At 39.8% G+C, this 19,408-nt stretch overlaps 1 protein-coding gene across 2 annotated transcripts in view; it reads right to left on the reverse strand.

The window, feature by feature from the left end:
* LOC149202209 (uncharacterized) overlaps nt 1–18,703 on the reverse strand; it is a 511,066-nt gene extending 492,363 nt beyond the window's left edge. The window contains exon 1 of one of the 2 annotated variants that reach the window (XM_089403126.1): nt 17,826–18,703. In XM_089403126.1, coding sequence (XP_089259252.1) covers nt 17,826–18,335 — 510 coding nt within the window. In that variant the 5' untranslated portion in view covers nt 18,336–18,703. The remainder of the gene's footprint in view (nt 1–17,825) is intronic. The other variant, XM_089403125.1, reaches the window with a different exon arrangement.
* Nucleotides 18,704–19,408: the final 705 nt, after the last annotated feature.

The raw sequence follows: 19,408 nt of genomic DNA on the forward strand, positions 1-19,408 counted from the left end.
ATTGACCAAGGAAGCTCTGAAGAGTCAAATGGCGGGCGGTGGAGCGATGGAGGTGACCGTGAGAGTGGTTCTTCGTTAGCATCAATTTCTACAGCCAACCCCACAGCGGCCTGATCATTTTTTATTCCTAGAACCACACCTGGTGCACAACCATCTATCAGTTCAGCTCTTAAAAAAAAATAGAAGGAAGAAGTTGACAAGTTGTTGGGCAGGTGTCTTCTTTGGAGTGATGTTCCCTTTAGCATTGCCAGGAACAACCCATTTTTCCAGCTCGCGATTGATGTTATTGGTATTGTTGGTACATAGCCCCTTACTATGATGACTTTAGAGGACGTATTATTCATAATGAAAAGGGCAAATGCACTAAGATACTGGAGGAGTTCAAGGGCTCAGGAGCACAGACAAGATGCACTGTGATGTGAGTCTTCAAATAGTTGGACTAATCGAAAGGGTAGAACCCTTATTAACTTCTTGGTTAATTGTCCCAAAGGGACAATGTTTATGAAATTTGTTGATGCATCTACACATATCAAAGATGCACGATTATTATGTGATTTGTTGGACGTGTTCATTCAGGAGGTGGATCCATAACATGTTGTCCAACTCATAGCAGACAATGCTACAAATTATGTTGTTGTTGGCAGGATGCTTATGGAGAGGCATCCTAACTTATTTTGGACACCTTGTGCTGCACATTGTATTGACTTGATGTTGGAGGACATAGGAAAAATTCATTTTGTCAAGGATATTGTTGAATCATCAAAAAACATTACAAAATTTATATATAATCATGCATCTGTGCTTCATTTGATGAGAACATTCACCAACAACAAGGAGTTGGTGTGCCCTGCTATTACACAGTTTGCCACTAGCTTCATATCTCTTCAATCCCTCTTGAATTCTATGTGGGATGTGAAGAGAATGTTTCTTTCAGAGGAGTGGCGTGCTTTGTCATTTAGCCGCAAACCAAAGGGAGAGGCCATATGCAAGCTAGTTTCATACTAGGAAAGCTTTTAGGTGGGAGTGCAGGAGGTGTGTAGCATTACTGAACCTTTGGTAAAGGTTCTTCGATTAGTTGATGGAGACAAGCCCACAATGGGCTACTTGTATGAGGCCATGGATAGGGCCAAAGAATCCATTCGCAGCTATTATGATGATAAGGGGGATGAGGGGCTTAAGAAACAACTAATATGGGCAGTGATTGATGAGTGATGGAACAATAAACCCCATCGCCCTATTCATGTTGCAAGGATCTACAAAAACCTCGCATTTTCTTACTCCTGTGGTTTCTTATTTGATGTTGAGGTCATGGATGGATTCTTCACTTGTGTTCAAAAGATGGTGTCATCTCCAGCAAAACGTGCTGAAATTTCTAAAGAAATGGAGATATACAAGATGGCAGGTGGCACATTTAGCTTTGACATGGCTATCCATGATAGGAAAACCAAAATGTCAGGTAAGCTTTAGTTTGTTTCAATTTTCAAATTTCATTATCTTCATACTTTGCTTCAACTTTCAAATTTCAATTTTTTTCTTATGTTTCTCTTATTTGTTGTAGATGCATGGTGGAGAAGCTATGGTGGCAAAGTATTGAATCTCCAGGAGCTTTTGTTAAAATTGGCAACTAGGGCCAAACTCCATGTGGGTCATCTTATTAATGGAAGCTGATATTTTTCTTAGATCCCTCTCATCGAGAGGTGTAGGATTGATCTAAAGGTCATCCGATTCCGATAAGTATTCATGGAGATATGAATTTATTTGTGTTATGGGACAATTCGTCAAGGTCGGCCAGCAACCAAATAAACCCCACTTGTGCTCAACTTTTTAGTATAAATAGAGGTGGCCTTCAAGTCATTTCAAAACACTTGAGATCTCTTCCTCTCTACTTGTCTTTGGGTTTTAGTAGAAGGACAGATCCTAAGGGATAACGCTACCCTAATCCAGAGGGCAGAAGCTGGAACTGGAACTGCCGGGAAAAGACGGAACTGCAGGGAATAGCCAGAATTGCTGGAATTACCGGGAACTGCCAGAACTGCCAGGAAAAGCCAGAACTGCTGGGAATAGCCGGAATTGCCAGAACTGTCGGGAACTGCCGAAAAATGTCGGAACTGCTGAGAATAGCCAGAATTGTTGGGAACTGCGGGAACAGTCGGAACTGCCGGGAACTTCCGAAACTACCAAGAACTGCCGGAACTGCCGAAAACAGTCGGAATTGCCGGAACTGCCGAGAACAGTGAGAATTGCCGGAACTACCGGAACTAGCAGGAACTGCCGGAACAGGCAGGAACGCTGACGCAGAGTGCAGAAGCCGGAACTGTCGGGAACAACAGCAACAGCCGGAATTGCCAGAATTGCCGGAATTACCGGAACAGCCTAAACTGCCGCGAACTACCAAAACTGTTGGGAACAGCCGAAACTGCCGCGAACTACCAAAACTATTGGGAACAGCCGAAACTGCCGGAACTGCCGAGAACTGCCGGAACAGCCAGAGCATCTTCGGAGGCAGCATGCAAGGGAAAACTAACTAACATTGGGACAGTTGTATGGTACTTAGCAGCAAATACACCAAAAAGGATAAGTGGATTCCTCATCCCTCTTCAAATTCACCGAGGGTGAAGTTGAAGCAAAGAATATTATCAGAATGGCGCAGCGGAAGTTTCTGATGGCCTACCTAAATATCACTTCATTGGGAAGTCCGGATCTAAGGGTGGAAGGAAAGGCAGATGCCTTGGTTGCAATAAGTTCGGCCATTATGCGAAGGAGTGTCCGAATGGCAGAGACACATCTCTTGATGAAGATAACAATCATTCTAGGGACATCTTCAATGATCAAAGGAATGACAGGTAATGCAGGTCATCAAGGAAATGGCCGACACTTCAAAGAAAGCAAGGAACCCCAAGTATGAAGAATCAAATGTTGTTTTTTATAAGATAAAGAAGCATTATCTTGTATTGGCCCTCTCCTTCAGATTCTTTGGGAATCTAGCTTATTGATCATAGTGCTTCAAGGCACCTCATCGGATAGAAAGGTGCTCTCTCGAGTATGGTAGAGACGGAAACAACCGTGGGACTATACTTGGAGTCAATGCCACCTATCCCGGAAAGGGTGTAGGGAATGTTACCCCTCAATTGAATGAGGGTAACTCTATTCATTTACAAGAATCTCTTTTATGTACCTAATCGCAAGAAGAACCTGGTGTCCATCTTGGAAATGGAAGTCAAAGGTTTCAAGGTGGCATTCATCGATGGAAAGGTACATGTTAAAAAATAGAATTTTTAAAGATGCTTTTTCTCATGGGTTCAGGGTTGGCAATTTGTATCAAGTTGCAGGATGGTCCATTGGGGTCATGTCAATTGACATATCACATCTATAACACCGGAGGTCTACCTTTGGGGCCCTACCGATGTGAGTCAGATGGTAACAGGGACGCCTGAATTCAAGAACAGCATGAAGGTACATGTCTGAGATGTACCGAAGGAAAATCTTACAAGGGGACCATTCCCCTCATGTAGTAGGTCCACAGGTTTGGAACAACCCAAGGAGTTTGAGATTCATGATCAGGAATCTCATGTATACAGGTGGAAGAAATCCCTCTATGGCTTGAAGCAAAACACCCCGGGCGTAGTATGAGAGGATTGATAATTGTCTGATGAAGCTGAGATTCACTAAGAGTGAAACCAATCCAAACCATTACCCTAAGGTTGTGGATGATAGACCTCTCATACCGGCACCTTATGAGGACGACCTATTTCTGACAGGTGCAGACCCTCTCATTTGCAGAAGTAAGAGGGAGTTGGATTCCGGATGTGGAATGATAAACTGCAAGCCTGTGACTATCTCGAGGATCTTAACTTTCAGAAGTTATATGGTAGTGATGTCGGACCAGATTTGGGAAATGCCTATGAGTTTCATAAACTCATTCGCGTTGACGTTCTTGGTGAACTTCCGTCCGGACATATGTTTTGCAGTTAGCATGGTGAGCTCATATTTGGTTGAGCATCACTGGATTGGTGCCAAGAATCTTCTGAGATATCTTCGGGGCACAATCTCTCATGGATTGAGATACACTGCTGGAAATATGAAACTGCATGATTATTCGAATGCTGACTGGGCAGGCAGTGTGGAGGATCACTAGAGCACTTCTCAGTGCTAGTTCTCTTTGGATTCTGCTTCGATATCATGGATGAGCAGGAAGTAGAAGTCAGTTGCTATAAGCACCGCTAAGACCGAATACATAGCTACGAGTATGATCTCGTGTGAAGTTGCATGGTTGCAGAAGCTCTTAAGTGAGTTGTTTGTACACATGATGAATACTACTGTGATTCTCTGTGACAACCAGAGGGGGATTTGATTATTGAAGAATCTCGTATTCGATGATTGCTCCAGCAGATAGACATCAGATACTACCTTATCTGGGATATGGTAAGTCGATGAGCGAGGAGGCTCCATCGCATTGAGACTGATGTACAGGTCGCAGACATTTTGTCAAAGCCCCAGGGAAAGGTCAAATCTGTGACTTTCTCGAACGACTTGGAGTCGTTGAGAGACCTTCTTATAAGGGTCCTGCATGTTGCATGCATTGAGCTTTGGGAGCTCTGGGGGGCTTGGGGTACTTACTGGAGCAACATACGACCACAGGGCGACTCACCCTCCCATGGTGGTGCGCTATGTACAAGATGACAGGTTCAAACTTCCCCTATGATACCCCGTGGCGACTGTGGAATAGGATGATTAGTTCTCCTATGGGCCGAGATGATTAGTTCTCCCGTGGCAACTATGGAACAGGATGATTAGTTCTCTTGTGGGCCAGGATGATTAGTTCTCCCGTGGCAACTGTGGAACAGGACGATAAGTTCTCCTGTGGGTCGGGATCATTAGTTCTCCCGTGGCAACTATGGAACAGGATGATTAGTTCTCCTATGGGCTGGGATGATTAGTTCTCCCATGGCAACTGTGAAACAAGATGATTAGTTCTCCTATGGGTCGGGATGATTAGTTCTCCCATGGCGACTGTGGGGCAGGATGATTCGTTCTCCTGTGGACAGGATGATCAGTTCTCCTGTCGAGGCATCCTACCCATGCGGTCTGGGACTCATGGGAAGTACCTCTCATCTGATCAATGAGCAGGGAAATGGGGTTAGGGACCATAGTAGTACTATCGATGGACGCATCGATGTATCTATGCTAGGATGACCTCCATTGCTCTAGGATCAATGAAACTAATCTGGGATCAGTATGAGTGGTTTGAGACACTATCCTGTGATATTGATCTGGGATCAATAAAACTGACTTCGGGCCAGTAAAAGTGATGTGACACACTCTCTTCAAATGAAACTGACTTCAGGTCAGTAGAGAATGGTATGAGACATTCTCGATCAATTCTTCTTCTTCATGGTTCAGCAAAGCAGTGCAAGGCACTGATGGCAGCATAGTACAGTCGAACATATGGATCAGTGGATGGAGTTCTCCCTAGTTGAGAGGGAGTGTTAAAATTGGCAACTAGGGCCACACTCCATGTGGGTCATCTTATTAATGGAAGTTGATATTTTTCTTGGATCCCTCTCATCGAGAGATGTAGGATTGATCTAAAGATCATCCGATTCCAATAAGTATTCATGGAGATATGAATTTATTTGTGTTATGGGACAATTCGTCAAGGTCGACCAGCAACCAAATAAACCCCACTTATGCTCAATGTTTTAGTATAAATAGAGGTGGCCTTCAAGTCATTTCAAAACACTTGGGATCTCTTCCTTTCTACTTGTCTTTGGGTTTTAGTAGGAGGAGAGATCCTAAGGGATAACGCTACCCTAATCCAGAGGGCAGAAGTCAGAACTACCGAAACTGCCAGGAAAAGCCGGAACTACAAGGAATAGCTGAAATTGCCGGAACTACCGAGAACTGCCAGGAAAAGCTAGAACTGTCGGAACTATTGGGAATAGTCGGAACTATCGAGAACTGCCAGGAATCGCCGGAACTGCTGGAACTACCGGAACTGCCGAAACTATCGGGAATATAGTCGGAATTGTCGAAACTGTCGAAACTGCCGGGAACAGTCGGAAATGTCGGAACTGCCGAAACTGTCGAGAACTGTCGGAACAGGTGGGAAAGCTGACGTAGAGGGCCAGAAGCCGGAACTGTCGGGAACAACCGGAACAGTCGGAATTGCCGAAATTGCCGGAACTGCCAGAATCGCCAGAACTGCCTGAACTGTAAGGAACTGCCAGGAACAGTCGAAACTGCCAAAACTGTCGGGAACTGCTGGAACAACCAGAGCATTTGTCTCCGAAGGAGAGCAACATGCAAGGGACAACTAACTAACATTGGGACAGTTGTATGGTACTTAGCAGCAAATACACCAAGCATGCAATGTTACAGCTAGCATGCTAGGGACAACAGGCAAGCATGCTAAGGACAACAAGCATGCTAGGGACAACAAGCAAGCAAGATGCAACCAACACATAGGTCAGTATGGCAACATGGTGCAGCAATGGCACATAATGTAATACAGTGATGGGTACAGTCATGATTAATGAAGCGTGACGAGATGCAGTATAGTGATGATGGGTGCAGCATGATGACAAAATGCAGCACAACGATAGGTGAAGGACTCACCTTGGAGAATCAGTTGAAGCAGCATATCTTCAACTGATCTCATGTATCATCTTCTTAGAGATGATCTATACTCTTATCTAGATAAGTCAAAGTGTTGACTTCTGTTGTAAACGTACTATCTCTCTCTTTGCTGAACTATTGAAGAACATATAAGAAGAATTGATCAAGGGTTTCCCCACATTGGGTTTGTCCCTGGCTAGCGCCACATCTTGTGTTTTCTTGTCTTGGCTTGTCTTTTGCGATTTATGTTTATGTTCTATCTGCAGTTTACTTTAATGCTGATGTGATTGCTAATCTGGAAAAGATATTGAGCCAATTGTGAAAATTGAAATAAATTGCTCTAAGCATAGAACATACCTAAAAGTAACAGCTTTCCATTCAAGTGCTTAGCCAAATTGTAGCTTCTCCGGATGCGAGCACAACTAGAGTGTATTTGAAAAAATACACACCAAGAAGCGCAACAAGTTACAAATTTTCCAATTAATTTTTTGAATTCATTAAATAGTTAAAAATATAATTTATAATTTATGACCCTTGTACAGGTTGGAGTCAAACGCCTTAACAACATGGTCTACGTCTACTACAATCTTTGATTAACGGTGAGGCAACTTGAGAGGACACCTAACACAGAGGCCATCTCATTGGATGGGATTGACACCACTTTTGCATGGAGGGTTGAAGCCGAGAGGCCTATCATGGAGTCAGCCCCTGATTGGTTAGAGGGGGAGGCAGTGGAGCATTCGAGCGAATAGCAACTGCAGAGGAGGAGGAGGAGTAACAGGAGGAGGAGGTGACACCACCTACCATGGTCACTAGTAGAGGATGTGGTCCACCTCCTATAGCTCCTAGTTATTTAGCTTCTAGAGGACATCAAAGTCCAATGCCAGCACCAAGGCCTTCTTCATCTAGAGGGAAAGTTGTTACATTTTCTCACAAGGGGGCAAAGGAAATCAGTAGTTAACTGGTTCATTTCATTGTATATGGCTCATGATATGAGATATGTTATTATATTTTTTGTTGATATTTTGAGGTTGAGTCAAGACTCGAGATTCAGGACTTGATTCATTGTTATGTGTGATGTAACACTAGACATATTACACATCTTATATATTAGTTCTCTTTTCATATTTGTGTGTCAATGCATTTATTTTATGTTGTGGATGCTTTAGATACTAAAAAATTTGAAAAAAATAAAATCTTTTGTATTTTTTGTATTTTGCCGACTTTCACAGATTTTTTGGCTATTTTTTCTTATTTCAGACCCTCGCTGCCAATTTGATCTTAATCGTGATTATCGCAACATTGGGTCAAACCACCAAAAATCAAAGAGATCAATGCTAGTCAAACCACCAAAAATCAAAGAAATCAATGTTGGTCAATAGTCTAAATTTCAACCTGAGGTCAGCTCGATCCTACAGTCAAAGCGTTTATGGTCAACTACGGTCAACGGTGGTTGACTATGGTCAAAGCCTTCCTCTTCTGCGGTTAAACTCGCCCCTTTATCTGCTGTCAAATTCAGTCAAACTCTCGATCAAACACAACAAATTCTCGATCAAACAAAGCAAATCAAACTCGATCAAAAGGCAGCTTCTTTATCTTGGTCAAACTTCATATCTCCTCCTCTTGACTTCGCATGTGTGGATCGGAAAATAGAAGAATGCGTGTGATTCGAATTGGTCAAATGAGGAAGTCAAGTTATATATTTCTATTTGTCAAATGGGTGCCCTTTTGACCAAAAGTCACACCCCTTCATGGTGGGGCTGACTTGACCATTTGGGGCCTACATGAAGCCCAAAAATACATAATTTTTATTTTTTTATTTCCATAATTTTCTTTGGCTGACTTGGGAGGCCTTTTGGCATGCGGGAATACCTCCCGATGCTACACAAAAATCAACACTCCCTCTTAGCGAGGGAGGTATTCTCCTCAACAGATTTCTTCTTTGCTAAAATTTCTCCTTCCTTAAGAAAAGTTTTTGAGCTTGTCATGTTGAAGCATATCTATAAGATAACTCCATCCTGGAATGGGTAATGTAACTCCTCATATGTACGTGAGTATCCATGGCTTTTGGCCAAAGTCCTTTATGGCTCCTTAGGCAAATGTATCAATCTCCTTTGGTCATGACCTAGCAAGTCTTTCTGGCATCCAAGTTCTTCTAGTTTCTTAGGAGAGAATTTTCCTTTGGACCATTCACCTTTCTGGTCAAAGTCCTTTATGACCTAGCGAAGTCCTTCTAGCTTCAAAGGTGAATTACATCTATCTCCTTCGATTGACCTAGCCAAGTCCTTCTGGCTTTTAAAGAGAAGATATATTCAATCCTATAATTTCCCAGTTTCATTCACCTCTAATCGACCTAGCCAAGTCCTTCTGGCTTCAAAGAATGTATCCCATAATTTTCCCTTGTAATTGCCTTGGGCCATTAACCTTTCTTGTCAAAGTCCTTGTAGTATTCCTAATAGGAAAATTTTACAGTGATATTAAGCAAAAACACAAGTGCAAACAGAAAATTCCAGCAAACCATTAAACACCCAGAAATTACATCAGAATTGTTCCAAAATCAGCCATTTTATTATATATTTATGAGGAGTACAATGCATGAATGTGTTCACCTGGGCTTGCCAAGGCAAGCTAGACAATCCCAGGTGAAAGAATGTTGCCCAGATGCAAGGGAAAAGACTCCTCCATAAGGTACTGCGCTAGCCCTGGAATTTTTGCACCGCTCGATGAGTGGAACCCTTGTTTGAGCCTCCAAAACTGCCCAAAAAATTCTACCAAATTATTCTCGGGCTCTCCACCAAAAGCCCAAAAAAACCCAGAAAGGGTTTGCTCTAGTTTTGACGCTCCAAAATCACCCCCAAATTCCAAGCACTCCTCCGAATACCAAAAAATTACGACCTGTAGAAATTTGTCTCTGCAGCCCTCCAAAATATCGAGAAATCTCCCCACAACAACTTACTTGCACCCCCCAGCTCAATTCTACCCCACAATCCTTCCCCTAGCCTTCACCACAATTTTCTCCACCATGAACTGTGCAGCCCAGGTCAGCTACTGCACAGTGCACAGGCCTCTGCAAGGGAATTTCGACCTGAGCAAAGTACACTCTCCCAACCTGTAAATCCTTTGGAATCCACTGCAAATTATCCAAGGGAATGACCAACAAGGGCTCAATGCTTTTATCCCCATAATGCTCTCCCACAAGACTGTGTGTCTCTTTGTCTTACGTCCAGCCTAAGGCAAAATAATTCGTACCACTTGTTTCTTGCTTCCCCAAGCCTCTACGAAATTATGGTGAGACCTCCCTAGGGTGGCACTCGTGGTCCACCAAAGAAAGGGTGAGTTTTCTCCTTGGAAAACTCTGGTGCTAAGCAGCACTTGTGACTCAGCTGAACAGCTTGAGCAACAATGGTAAATGTCAAGTTAACAAAAAGCCCCAATAGCTGCCATCCTTCTCTTATTTATACTTGTTGCCTTCCTTCCCCATGTGGGTCCCTCCACCAAATATTTCGACTTTCCCTTAGCAAAATCGATTTCTCTTCCAAGGGGTGCGTATTTCATGTGGGGTGGCCCCCACACTCCAACAACAAAATTATTTCAACCCGCTTTTTCCTAAGTTGGTGTCCAAAATTGTGCTAGCTTCAAAATTGCAAAAATTGTAGTTCTTCCTTTAGCAAAATTTATTGAGAAGGGACATTACAGCCCTTTGTGACCTAGCCAAGTCCTTCTGGCTTCAAAGGTGAATGTATTCATCTCCTCTTGGTCAAAGTCCTTTATGACCCAACCAAAGTCCTTTATGGCTTCAAGAGATGGTCAGCCCAATCCTACAAAGACCTCATCATTCCCTTCCAATGAGGGAGACATTCAGCATCATACTAAGCTCGTCTTTGTCCACAATCTATTCATCTATTGATATGTATTGGAGCTCTATTGCTCCTCTTGCATCATGTCTCGAATGAAATGACCTGGCCATGTCCTTCTGGCTTTTGAAGCCTCAATGCTTCATGACTTGTGATATTCCTGCAAAGACTCACTTCACCTCATGAGGCATATCTCAAACCACATCCAACTGTACAACACGTACCACATTCTTTGTTGTCATCTATTGTATACGCCTTGGTTCAACCATAATCTGGTTCAAGATGTTGCAAAGCAAATATCTAGCCTCATGTTAACTAGGTACTCCACAAATCTAATCGATTGCCTGTACATCATGGGATTCTCCAAATTTGAATCTCCAATCCCAAGAAATAGTGTATCTGTCAGAATCCTTCATTTCAATCTTTGAGGCCAAACTCCCTCTGACACTGAAGTAGGTTTTCTTGTGGTAGTCCTGGCCACCCCCTCTGTCATGGAAGTAAATCTTTCTACTATTGTTGCTCCCTCTGTCACGTAAGCAAGTCCTTTTGCTGTAGCTACTCCCTTTATTACGTAAGCAAGTCCTTCTACTATGGCCTCCTCTGGGAAGACGCATTGCTCCTAGAGACATTCTATCTCTAAGCATCTAATCTGACAATCTCAATCCTATGACATCTTCTTGGAAGGTTGCTCCTTCCACTTTGCCTGACTGTCAGTTCCCTTGGAACTGGAAGCTCTTCCTATTATCTAACACAATCCTAGATGTTAATATGTAGAATTTCTTCCAAACATTCTTAAGAATATGACTATTTGTGACAGGAGCAAAAATTTTCTCGCATTCCACTCCCTCTTACTAGGAGAACCCTCTTGTCACAACCTTGCCTTGTACTTCCTGATGCTGCCAGTTATGTAATGGCAGTGTTTGCAATAGACCTAATTATCCGTGAACCTCATTCAGGGGGTCATGAAAAAGAAAATTGATAATGGAAGTAAGAAAGAAATATCAAGGCCATACAAAAATAGAAAAGACAAGAGGTTGACTAAATAAAATAATAATAATCAAGGGAGAGGAAAAAAATACTTATCATTAAATTTAAAAAAAAAAAAAAAAATTGTTGAGAATTGAAGGGATTTGTCAATTCCTTGACAGATCTAAAGGAAAAAGTTAAAAACCCTTTTGACTTCTTCTCAGGTGGTTACTCATCATCATCATTTCCAACATTGGCTACATAAGCATGCTCCCTTTCCTTCCTTTTTCTTTTAGAGCAATTGGATGCATAGTGTCCAGAATTTTGACAGGTGAAACACTTCACTTTTGACATGTCCTTCTTCTTCTTATCTTGAGCGAGAACAGGGCTTCTACCTAAATTCTTTTTGCTAAATTTTCCAAAGTCCCTTTTGTCGAATTTTCCAAAGTTCCTTCTTCCCTTTCCTTTTCTAGTATGAGTTGCAAGGACTTGTGTTTCTTCATTTTGTGGAGTTTGTGAGTTAATAATCTTGATTCTTCTTGAACAAAATCAGTCCATAGCTCATCACATGTGGGTAGTTTTGATCGTGCATAGATTAATGTGGGTAGTTCATTCTCTTCCAAAATAAGGAGTATTCTAATATTCAAAGATCTGAAATTAATGGCACCATCCAACCTGTCTTAAACTCTAACATTTGGTGCCATTTTAAGCAAGAGACCCAAAAGCCAATTAAGTTGTTTGAACACTTGTCTCTAAGGCTGATATAAATGGCTGCTCTTTCAACAAAGCTCTGATACCATGTTGAATTTTCTACAAGAATGAAGAGTAGAAATTGATTTTCTGGTCTGATAATTACTTCGTAATGATTTCCAATCAATTTATCTTATGTCACTTATATCATTGAGCAATTATACACAGAAAATCTCAACAATAATGCAATGAAAACAATAGGATCATAAAGAGAGCCATGCACAATAAAGGCAACAAAATTACTCTACGAAAACCCAATCTTGGGAAAAAGACCTCTAAGGAGAAATTACTCTTCAACAATATTTACAATTCCAAGAATACTATAGAAATTTATGCCAAAATCCAAGTCCAAGATACCAATCAAACCTGGTCAAATACTAACTAGTCAATGTTGGTCAAACCACCAAAATTTAGAGAAATCAATGCTGGTCAAAGTTGGTCAACAATCTCAATTTCAGCCTGAGGTTAACTCAGTCCTGCAGTCAATGGTGGTTGCTTGTGGCCAAAATCTGCGGTCAAAGTCTTCCTCTTCTGCAGTCAAGCTTGCCCCTTTATCTACTATCAAATTCAGTCAAACTCTTGATCAAACACAACAGATTCTCGGTCAAACAGAGCAGATCAAACTCGATCAAAAGGCAGCTTCTTTATCTTGGTCAAACTTTGTATCTCTTCCTCTTGACTTCGCATGTGTGGATCAGAAAATAGAATAATGTGTGTGATTCAAATTGGTCAAATGAGAAAGTCAGCTTATGTATTTATATTTGTCAAATAAATGCCCTTTTGACCAAAAGTCACACCCCTTCATGGTGGGGCCGACTTCATCATTTAGGGCCTACTTGGGAGGCCTTTTGGCATGCAAGAATACCTCCCAATGCTACACAAAAATCTACAATGAGCACAGCAGATTGGTGACATGGTGTAGCCCTCCTTTATGATTTAGTTGTATTTTAATTTTTTGATACTTTAATGTTTCCCAAAGTAGTTCACATTATTCAAGGCACTTCAAGTGTTTAATCCCACTCATAGTCATCAACCAAAAGCATACATAGAGGCCTGTGTTGCATGGGTACCCGCACCCGGGAGTGGGGTTCTCGAACCCGTCCCAGGTTCCCGCACCCAAGTACCGGATTCGGGTACGGATTCTTCCCAGACGAACCCAGAAGAACTAGGTTCTTCCATGAAGAACCGGGTTCTTCAAAAAAAAAATTGGGTTCTTTTCCTTTAACGGGTTCTTGGGTTCTTCGGGTGCTTGGGTTCTTGGTTTCCTCGGGTTCTTCGGGTTCTTCGGGTTGGGTTCTTTGGGTTCTTCATAAAAAAACTATATTAAAAATTTAATTTTCAAATAATTTTTTTTTATTGAAATTTAAAAAATAACTTATAACAAAGGTAAAACTTATAACAAAACCTAAAAAACCCTAAATCAATTCTTGTAAATCAATTTGGAATGAAACATTCTTCCACGGTCCTTACCATCAAAACCTGTGTTGCACGGGTACCCGCACCCGGTTTTTTAAGTTTTTACAAGTCTTGTTTTTTAAGAATTCTTGTAAATCAATTTGGAATGAAACATTCATTCCCGAGCCAAATAACCATCAGATTATAAACTGTAAATGCACACATACAGGTTCAGACATTTTCGGTCAAATAGAAAGTAGGATTGAGACCAGCCATAAGCTGTAATCAGCTGATGCTGTTAAATGGCAAAGGGCTATTTTGGACAATGGCTAAATTAAGTATCAAAATCTGCCAATTTCTCACAGCATTCTGATAACATCATGTTAAGATTAAAACTAGGAAAATATGCCTAAATCATATATGGTCTCTACAGACTTGTACACCAAGTAATCTCTAAAAACTGCGAAGATGTTTTATGTTTATATAATTAATATTTAGGCAGAGCTTCGCACTCAAAGACAAACTATCCCTCAAGCCATCAGATGGCTGCTGTGCATTTTATTGGGAAACAAAGACTGATAAGCGTGTTTTGTGGAAGGGTAAGGCTGCCACTGTTTTTGGGATTGCTTTACCACAGAGCACACCATGCATGGGGCAGGTGGATGATTAGACATCAAGAAAATTCTAGACCACTATCAGGTTGAGAAGAATCTCCTATGAAAAAATTGTGTTTTTATATGGGAGAGACTAAACATTCAAAGCAAAGTTACAAGCTCAAGCTCTAGCTAGAATGAGCAATTTCAATAAGGAGAGAAGCTGTCTTGAAATTAGAGCAGGAGGCAGAAATGCTAACACTCCTTGGCTGTGTAGGAGGAAGGGTCTGTATGACCACAACCTGATTCATTGATAGGCATCCTTGCAAATGAACCTAAGCTGCATAGTTATTTTAAAGCTTGTGTGTGACAAAATTTGTCCCAAGTTTCACCAAAATAGCTGAGTCTAGCATTTATCCTAGTATGTATTTTGAATTTTCAGCTTTAGTAGTAGCCTTGAGCTCTCTCACATAGCTGTCACAGTGTCATGGTTACACAGAAAAGATTCAAAAGAACAGTTTTTTGGTGATAAATTTTGAAATATCAATGTCAATGTTGAATGTTCAATGATGTGCATGTTTAAATGATTATCATTAAAGTTTTCTTGTTTAAAGTTAAAAAAATATACAAATTCAAATTTCATATATATTATTAATTATAAATTTATAATTTATAAAATTTAATTATTAAAATTTAATATTATTATATTACCCAACGAACCCACGCACCCTGTTTCCAAAAATGCCGTCGCCGTCCCCGTCCCCGTCCCCGCACCCACGTTTCTTGGCAACATAGGCCAATATCTCTTGGAGAGCCAAAATTCTTATTGCTCAGTTAAGGACTAATTCTCATCAACTCCGTTGTGAAACAGGGCACTGGAAAAGGCCAAAGGAAGTGTGGGAGGAAAGAGTATGCATTTTTTGTTCTCCTGGAAAAGTGGAAACAGAAAAACATTTGATTTTAGAATGTGAGGCTTTCAAAGACAACAGGGAAAGTTATGCAAATATGTTGGCAGCTAGCTCTTGGGATAATCTATTTAGCGAGGGGTTTGTCGAGAAGCTGGAAGCATTTATTTTGAAGCTTCACAGAAAAAGGGCCGAATACATCAAGCAGATGAAGAAGCAATCTGTCCCATAGGCTATCTTTAACCTCATGGACGTTAGAATAATTTCTTTGTTCTTTCTTTCTTCATGTATATTGAGGCATTGGTCACACTCTCAAGGTTTTTTGTGGCTATTTGGTAGAGATGGGCATCTCCCTAGCATTCTACCTGGAGAAATTGAAAATGTTATCTTTTATGAGCTGATTGAGACATCTTTTGAGGGCCGATTTAAACCTATAACACACACAGCAGCGGTGGGGTATCGTACTAGTAAAATATATTCTCATTTTATATAAAATATTATATTTTTGAAAATACATTTTCAAATTATATAAAATATTAAAATATAAAATCTTTTAAATAATAATGATAAATTAATTTCTTTTAATTTTTATGTTGAAAGAGTATAGAACATTTAAGAAAGCAAACTCATTTAAATAATAATGATGATAATAGATAAGAGGAGAATTATATTCAAATTACAGAAACGTCAGGTTTGGAGCGAAACCAGCCGATTCGAGCTGGTTGGTATTGATTAGGTACCAAACCGATGGGTTTGGTAATTAACCAGTACAAACCGATCCAAACCAGATTTTTCTACCGGTTAAAGGTTGCTGTTTGACCAGTTACAAGTCCAAAACCTACCAGTTTTGAAAAACTATGTTGTGAGATTTTATTTTTCAATAGTATTAGTTTGGGGTGGGGATGAATACTTTAAAGTGAAAAGTGCTTGGTTTTAAGGCAAAGTCACAATAAATTAAAAAACCATAACCCTCGGGCAAATATTTATGAATTTGTACCTCCTTGGCTCAACTCTTATTTTTTGAAGCCATTAAGCTAGATACCACATTCCTAATAGTAAGGTTTTGCGGGCACCTGCAAGCCAATTAGAGAGATCTTGCAATTAGAGAGATAGATCTGAAAAGTTTGATTATTCATAAATCAACCCCTTCTGTTTCTTATAAAACAATATAATATTGATGATATATAATATTAATAATGGTACTAATAAATGTTGAAAATATACAAGCGAGTTAATTAAACAGTTTAGATTTGAAATTTTTTAATGTTCATAAATTACTATAATAATCATTAAAAAAATTAATGTTCATAAATTAATATAATAATCATAAAAATTTAAAATTTATTTTATTCGCGATTAGTTTTATCAAACTTTTTAACTTATTAAAATTTGGAAGATTATAAAATTCATAATTTTAAAAATGTATTCTCAAATTATATAAAATATTAAGATATAAATTTTAATAATCATAAAAATTTAAAATTTATTTTATTCGCTATTAGTTTTATCAAACTTTTTAATTACAATTTTAAAAATATATTCTCAAATTTATAAATTCTTTTAAATAACAATGATAAATATATAATTATATTTTTTTCTTATTTTTATATATATTTTTAAATAATAATGATAAATATATAATTATATTTTTTCTATTTTTATGTTGAAATATTATAAAATATTTAAAAAGATGATAATAAATAATAATAATGATAAATAAATACAGAATCCGTAAAATTATTAAAATCAGTTTAGATTTATTTTAACTTTGGTTAACTAAAAGTCATTTTAACCAGCTGAGAAATATCAAATTTCTTTATATTTTTTATATAAAAATACCATTAACAAAACTATGAATTATCAACAAGTAGAAAAAAAATAAATTTAGTAATTTACCTAATTTTAATTTTATTATTAATTTTATTTTATTTTTGGCAAAATATTCATAACAGATACTGGAAAACCTCTCTTCCAAGTTTTGGCCCAAAAATAGCGTTCCAACATTGTGCAACATCGATATCTGACTGCTAGTGAAGGGTGCCCGCCTATCCTACAAGCGCCATGTAGTTCAGTGGCGAGCCACGTCTACCAGAGACAGCTTGGCGAGCAACATGGCTGCCAGGGGCAACAGCTCTCGTTCGACTCCTGGTAAGTTAGTTCAAAGTTGGCTAGGTCGATAGCAAATTGCAATCCCAGCTTCTAGGTCCTATCGACGGTGCTCTTGCAATCCCAGCTTCTAGGTTCTATCGACGGTGCTCACCGTAAAAGGGCCTGTAGCTCAGTTGAGGAGGTCTTGAGTTCGATACTATCCCATCTAATTTTGCATACGTCCTCATGTTAGCAACAGAAAGGGCATGTAGCACATCATCAAGGTCTGGGGTTCGATACTTCTCCCATCTAATTTTTAATACGTATTTCATGTCAACAACAGAGAAAACGACGTGGGTTCGATTGATTCCTATCCAGTTTACTTTTAAGAACGTCTCTCGTGCACCGACCAGCAACAGAAAACGATAAACATATATATCATCTTATTTACCAACGTAACCTTGTGATTTGAAGTGAGAAAAATCACATTATTAATGTCATTATAATCCCTGCCTCTTTATCTCATGAATTTACCAGGTCAAACATCTCTAAAGAAAGCTTACAGCTCTATTTAACGGTGCGCTCTAAAGAATCGAAAGCATACGCGGAAAATCCTAGTCTCGGACAATTTCACAGAACAAATATTGCTTAAATCCTACCTCCTCCATGGCTGCTGGATAAAGAAGCTCTGGCTTGTCTCCCAACGTAAACAGCGCCTCGCTGCAACCGACTTTTGCTCCATTGCGCGCAATTTCCAGCACTTCCTCCGAGCTCAAGTACATTTTCTGACCCGCTTTTGGCGGCAGAGCAAAAGTGCAATAGCCACATGAATTCCGGCAGGCCCTGGTTAAAGGTATGAAAACTTTCGGCGAAAACGTCATCACATTGGCGTCCGGCCTCCGATCCCTCACGGCACCCGCGGCTGCCGTGAGTAAATCGAGCGGAGCGTTGCCGATTTCCCACAGAAAATCTTCCGCCGGATAATCCCCCAGCGTGCCGTCTGCAAGTTTTTCAAGTGTCTTCGGCTCAAATCTTTTGAACGAAGCAGAACTCATGCATATCGTTCTTGCTCTCAAACGTTTTGGGCAGGACAAGGGATGCAGGACGTGGATGTTGAATGTTTCGGAGCGGCGAGGAATCGAACCTGGGTTGATTAAAGAGGCGAGCATGGCTGCCTGCCGTGCTGAGAAAATATCTCGGCAATAGAGTATAAGGGAGATAGGGTTTAGAACTGCTGCTTTTTGCAGAAATTTAGCACCAGGTCGATGATGGACTCCTTGTGATGCTGATGCTGATGCTTCTGACAGGATTTAGCACCAGTCACGTCTCATGTAAAAGAACTTGGATTTATGATTAGTGCAAAAGCAGCATGCCTTTATAGATATTGGAAATTGGGGGTTCAATTTTCAGCCCATTCTCTGGTTTTTTTAATATTATGGTGAGCAACGTGACACGCCTGCGTCCCATCGATTATTCACACTGCTAACTTACAGGACAAAGCCGCTATATTAGTGGACTGCTAAGTTGAGTGGAGAGTTCACTCATCTGCAGTGAAAGTTGCAATTAGTGAATATATGGTGGAGTTATTTATGGAGGGATGTTTTATCAGAAAAACCCGTTCACTTCTCCCAAGGAGAATGTTCTAGTCTTAACTAAGTCGCAAAGTAACATATTTGATAATCAAATTAGAGTGGGAAAGTTTAGTTATCGCCCAACTAAATTTTGGAAGCAATGCTACCAACCTTACGGACCGTTACAGAAGCCACATATATGCACGTTTTTGGTAATTGATTTAAGAAAACCCAAGTACACATATTTCCTCTGGATTGTCTAAAATGGAATGTATGACATAAGACTTCGTAAAATGAAACCTTTCCTTTTATGTTAACATATCATAATTCGGCCTATGGGGCTTTGGATTCACTGTGAATGGGTGTCTTGTTAAGGCACTCCTTGCGATAGGTCACCTGTTCAAATCCCCGTGGGTACTTAGGTTAGTCTAATAGATAAAAAAACATATCGTGAATAGTTGTCTTTGGAAAATTTTCTTTAATATAATATTTTAAATTAATGAGTTTTATTGGCCGTATGAATATTGATGTAAAGTTTGAGAACTTTCTTTTTATGTTACATCTCTTCGGTCGTTGTCTTTGGGAAAAATTATTTAATATATTTTTTTCAAATTAATGATTTTTGATAAGCGATATGAATATATTGATGCAGAGGTAATTTGTTATTAGTC

The sequence above is a fragment of the Pinus tabuliformis genome, chromosome 2_1 (assembly GCF_031772625.1).
Source record: "Pinus tabuliformis cultivar Carrire ecotype Pingquan chromosome 2_1, CPIR1, whole genome shotgun sequence".
Classification (NCBI taxonomy): domain Eukaryota; kingdom Viridiplantae; phylum Streptophyta; class Pinopsida; order Pinales; family Pinaceae; genus Pinus; species Pinus tabuliformis.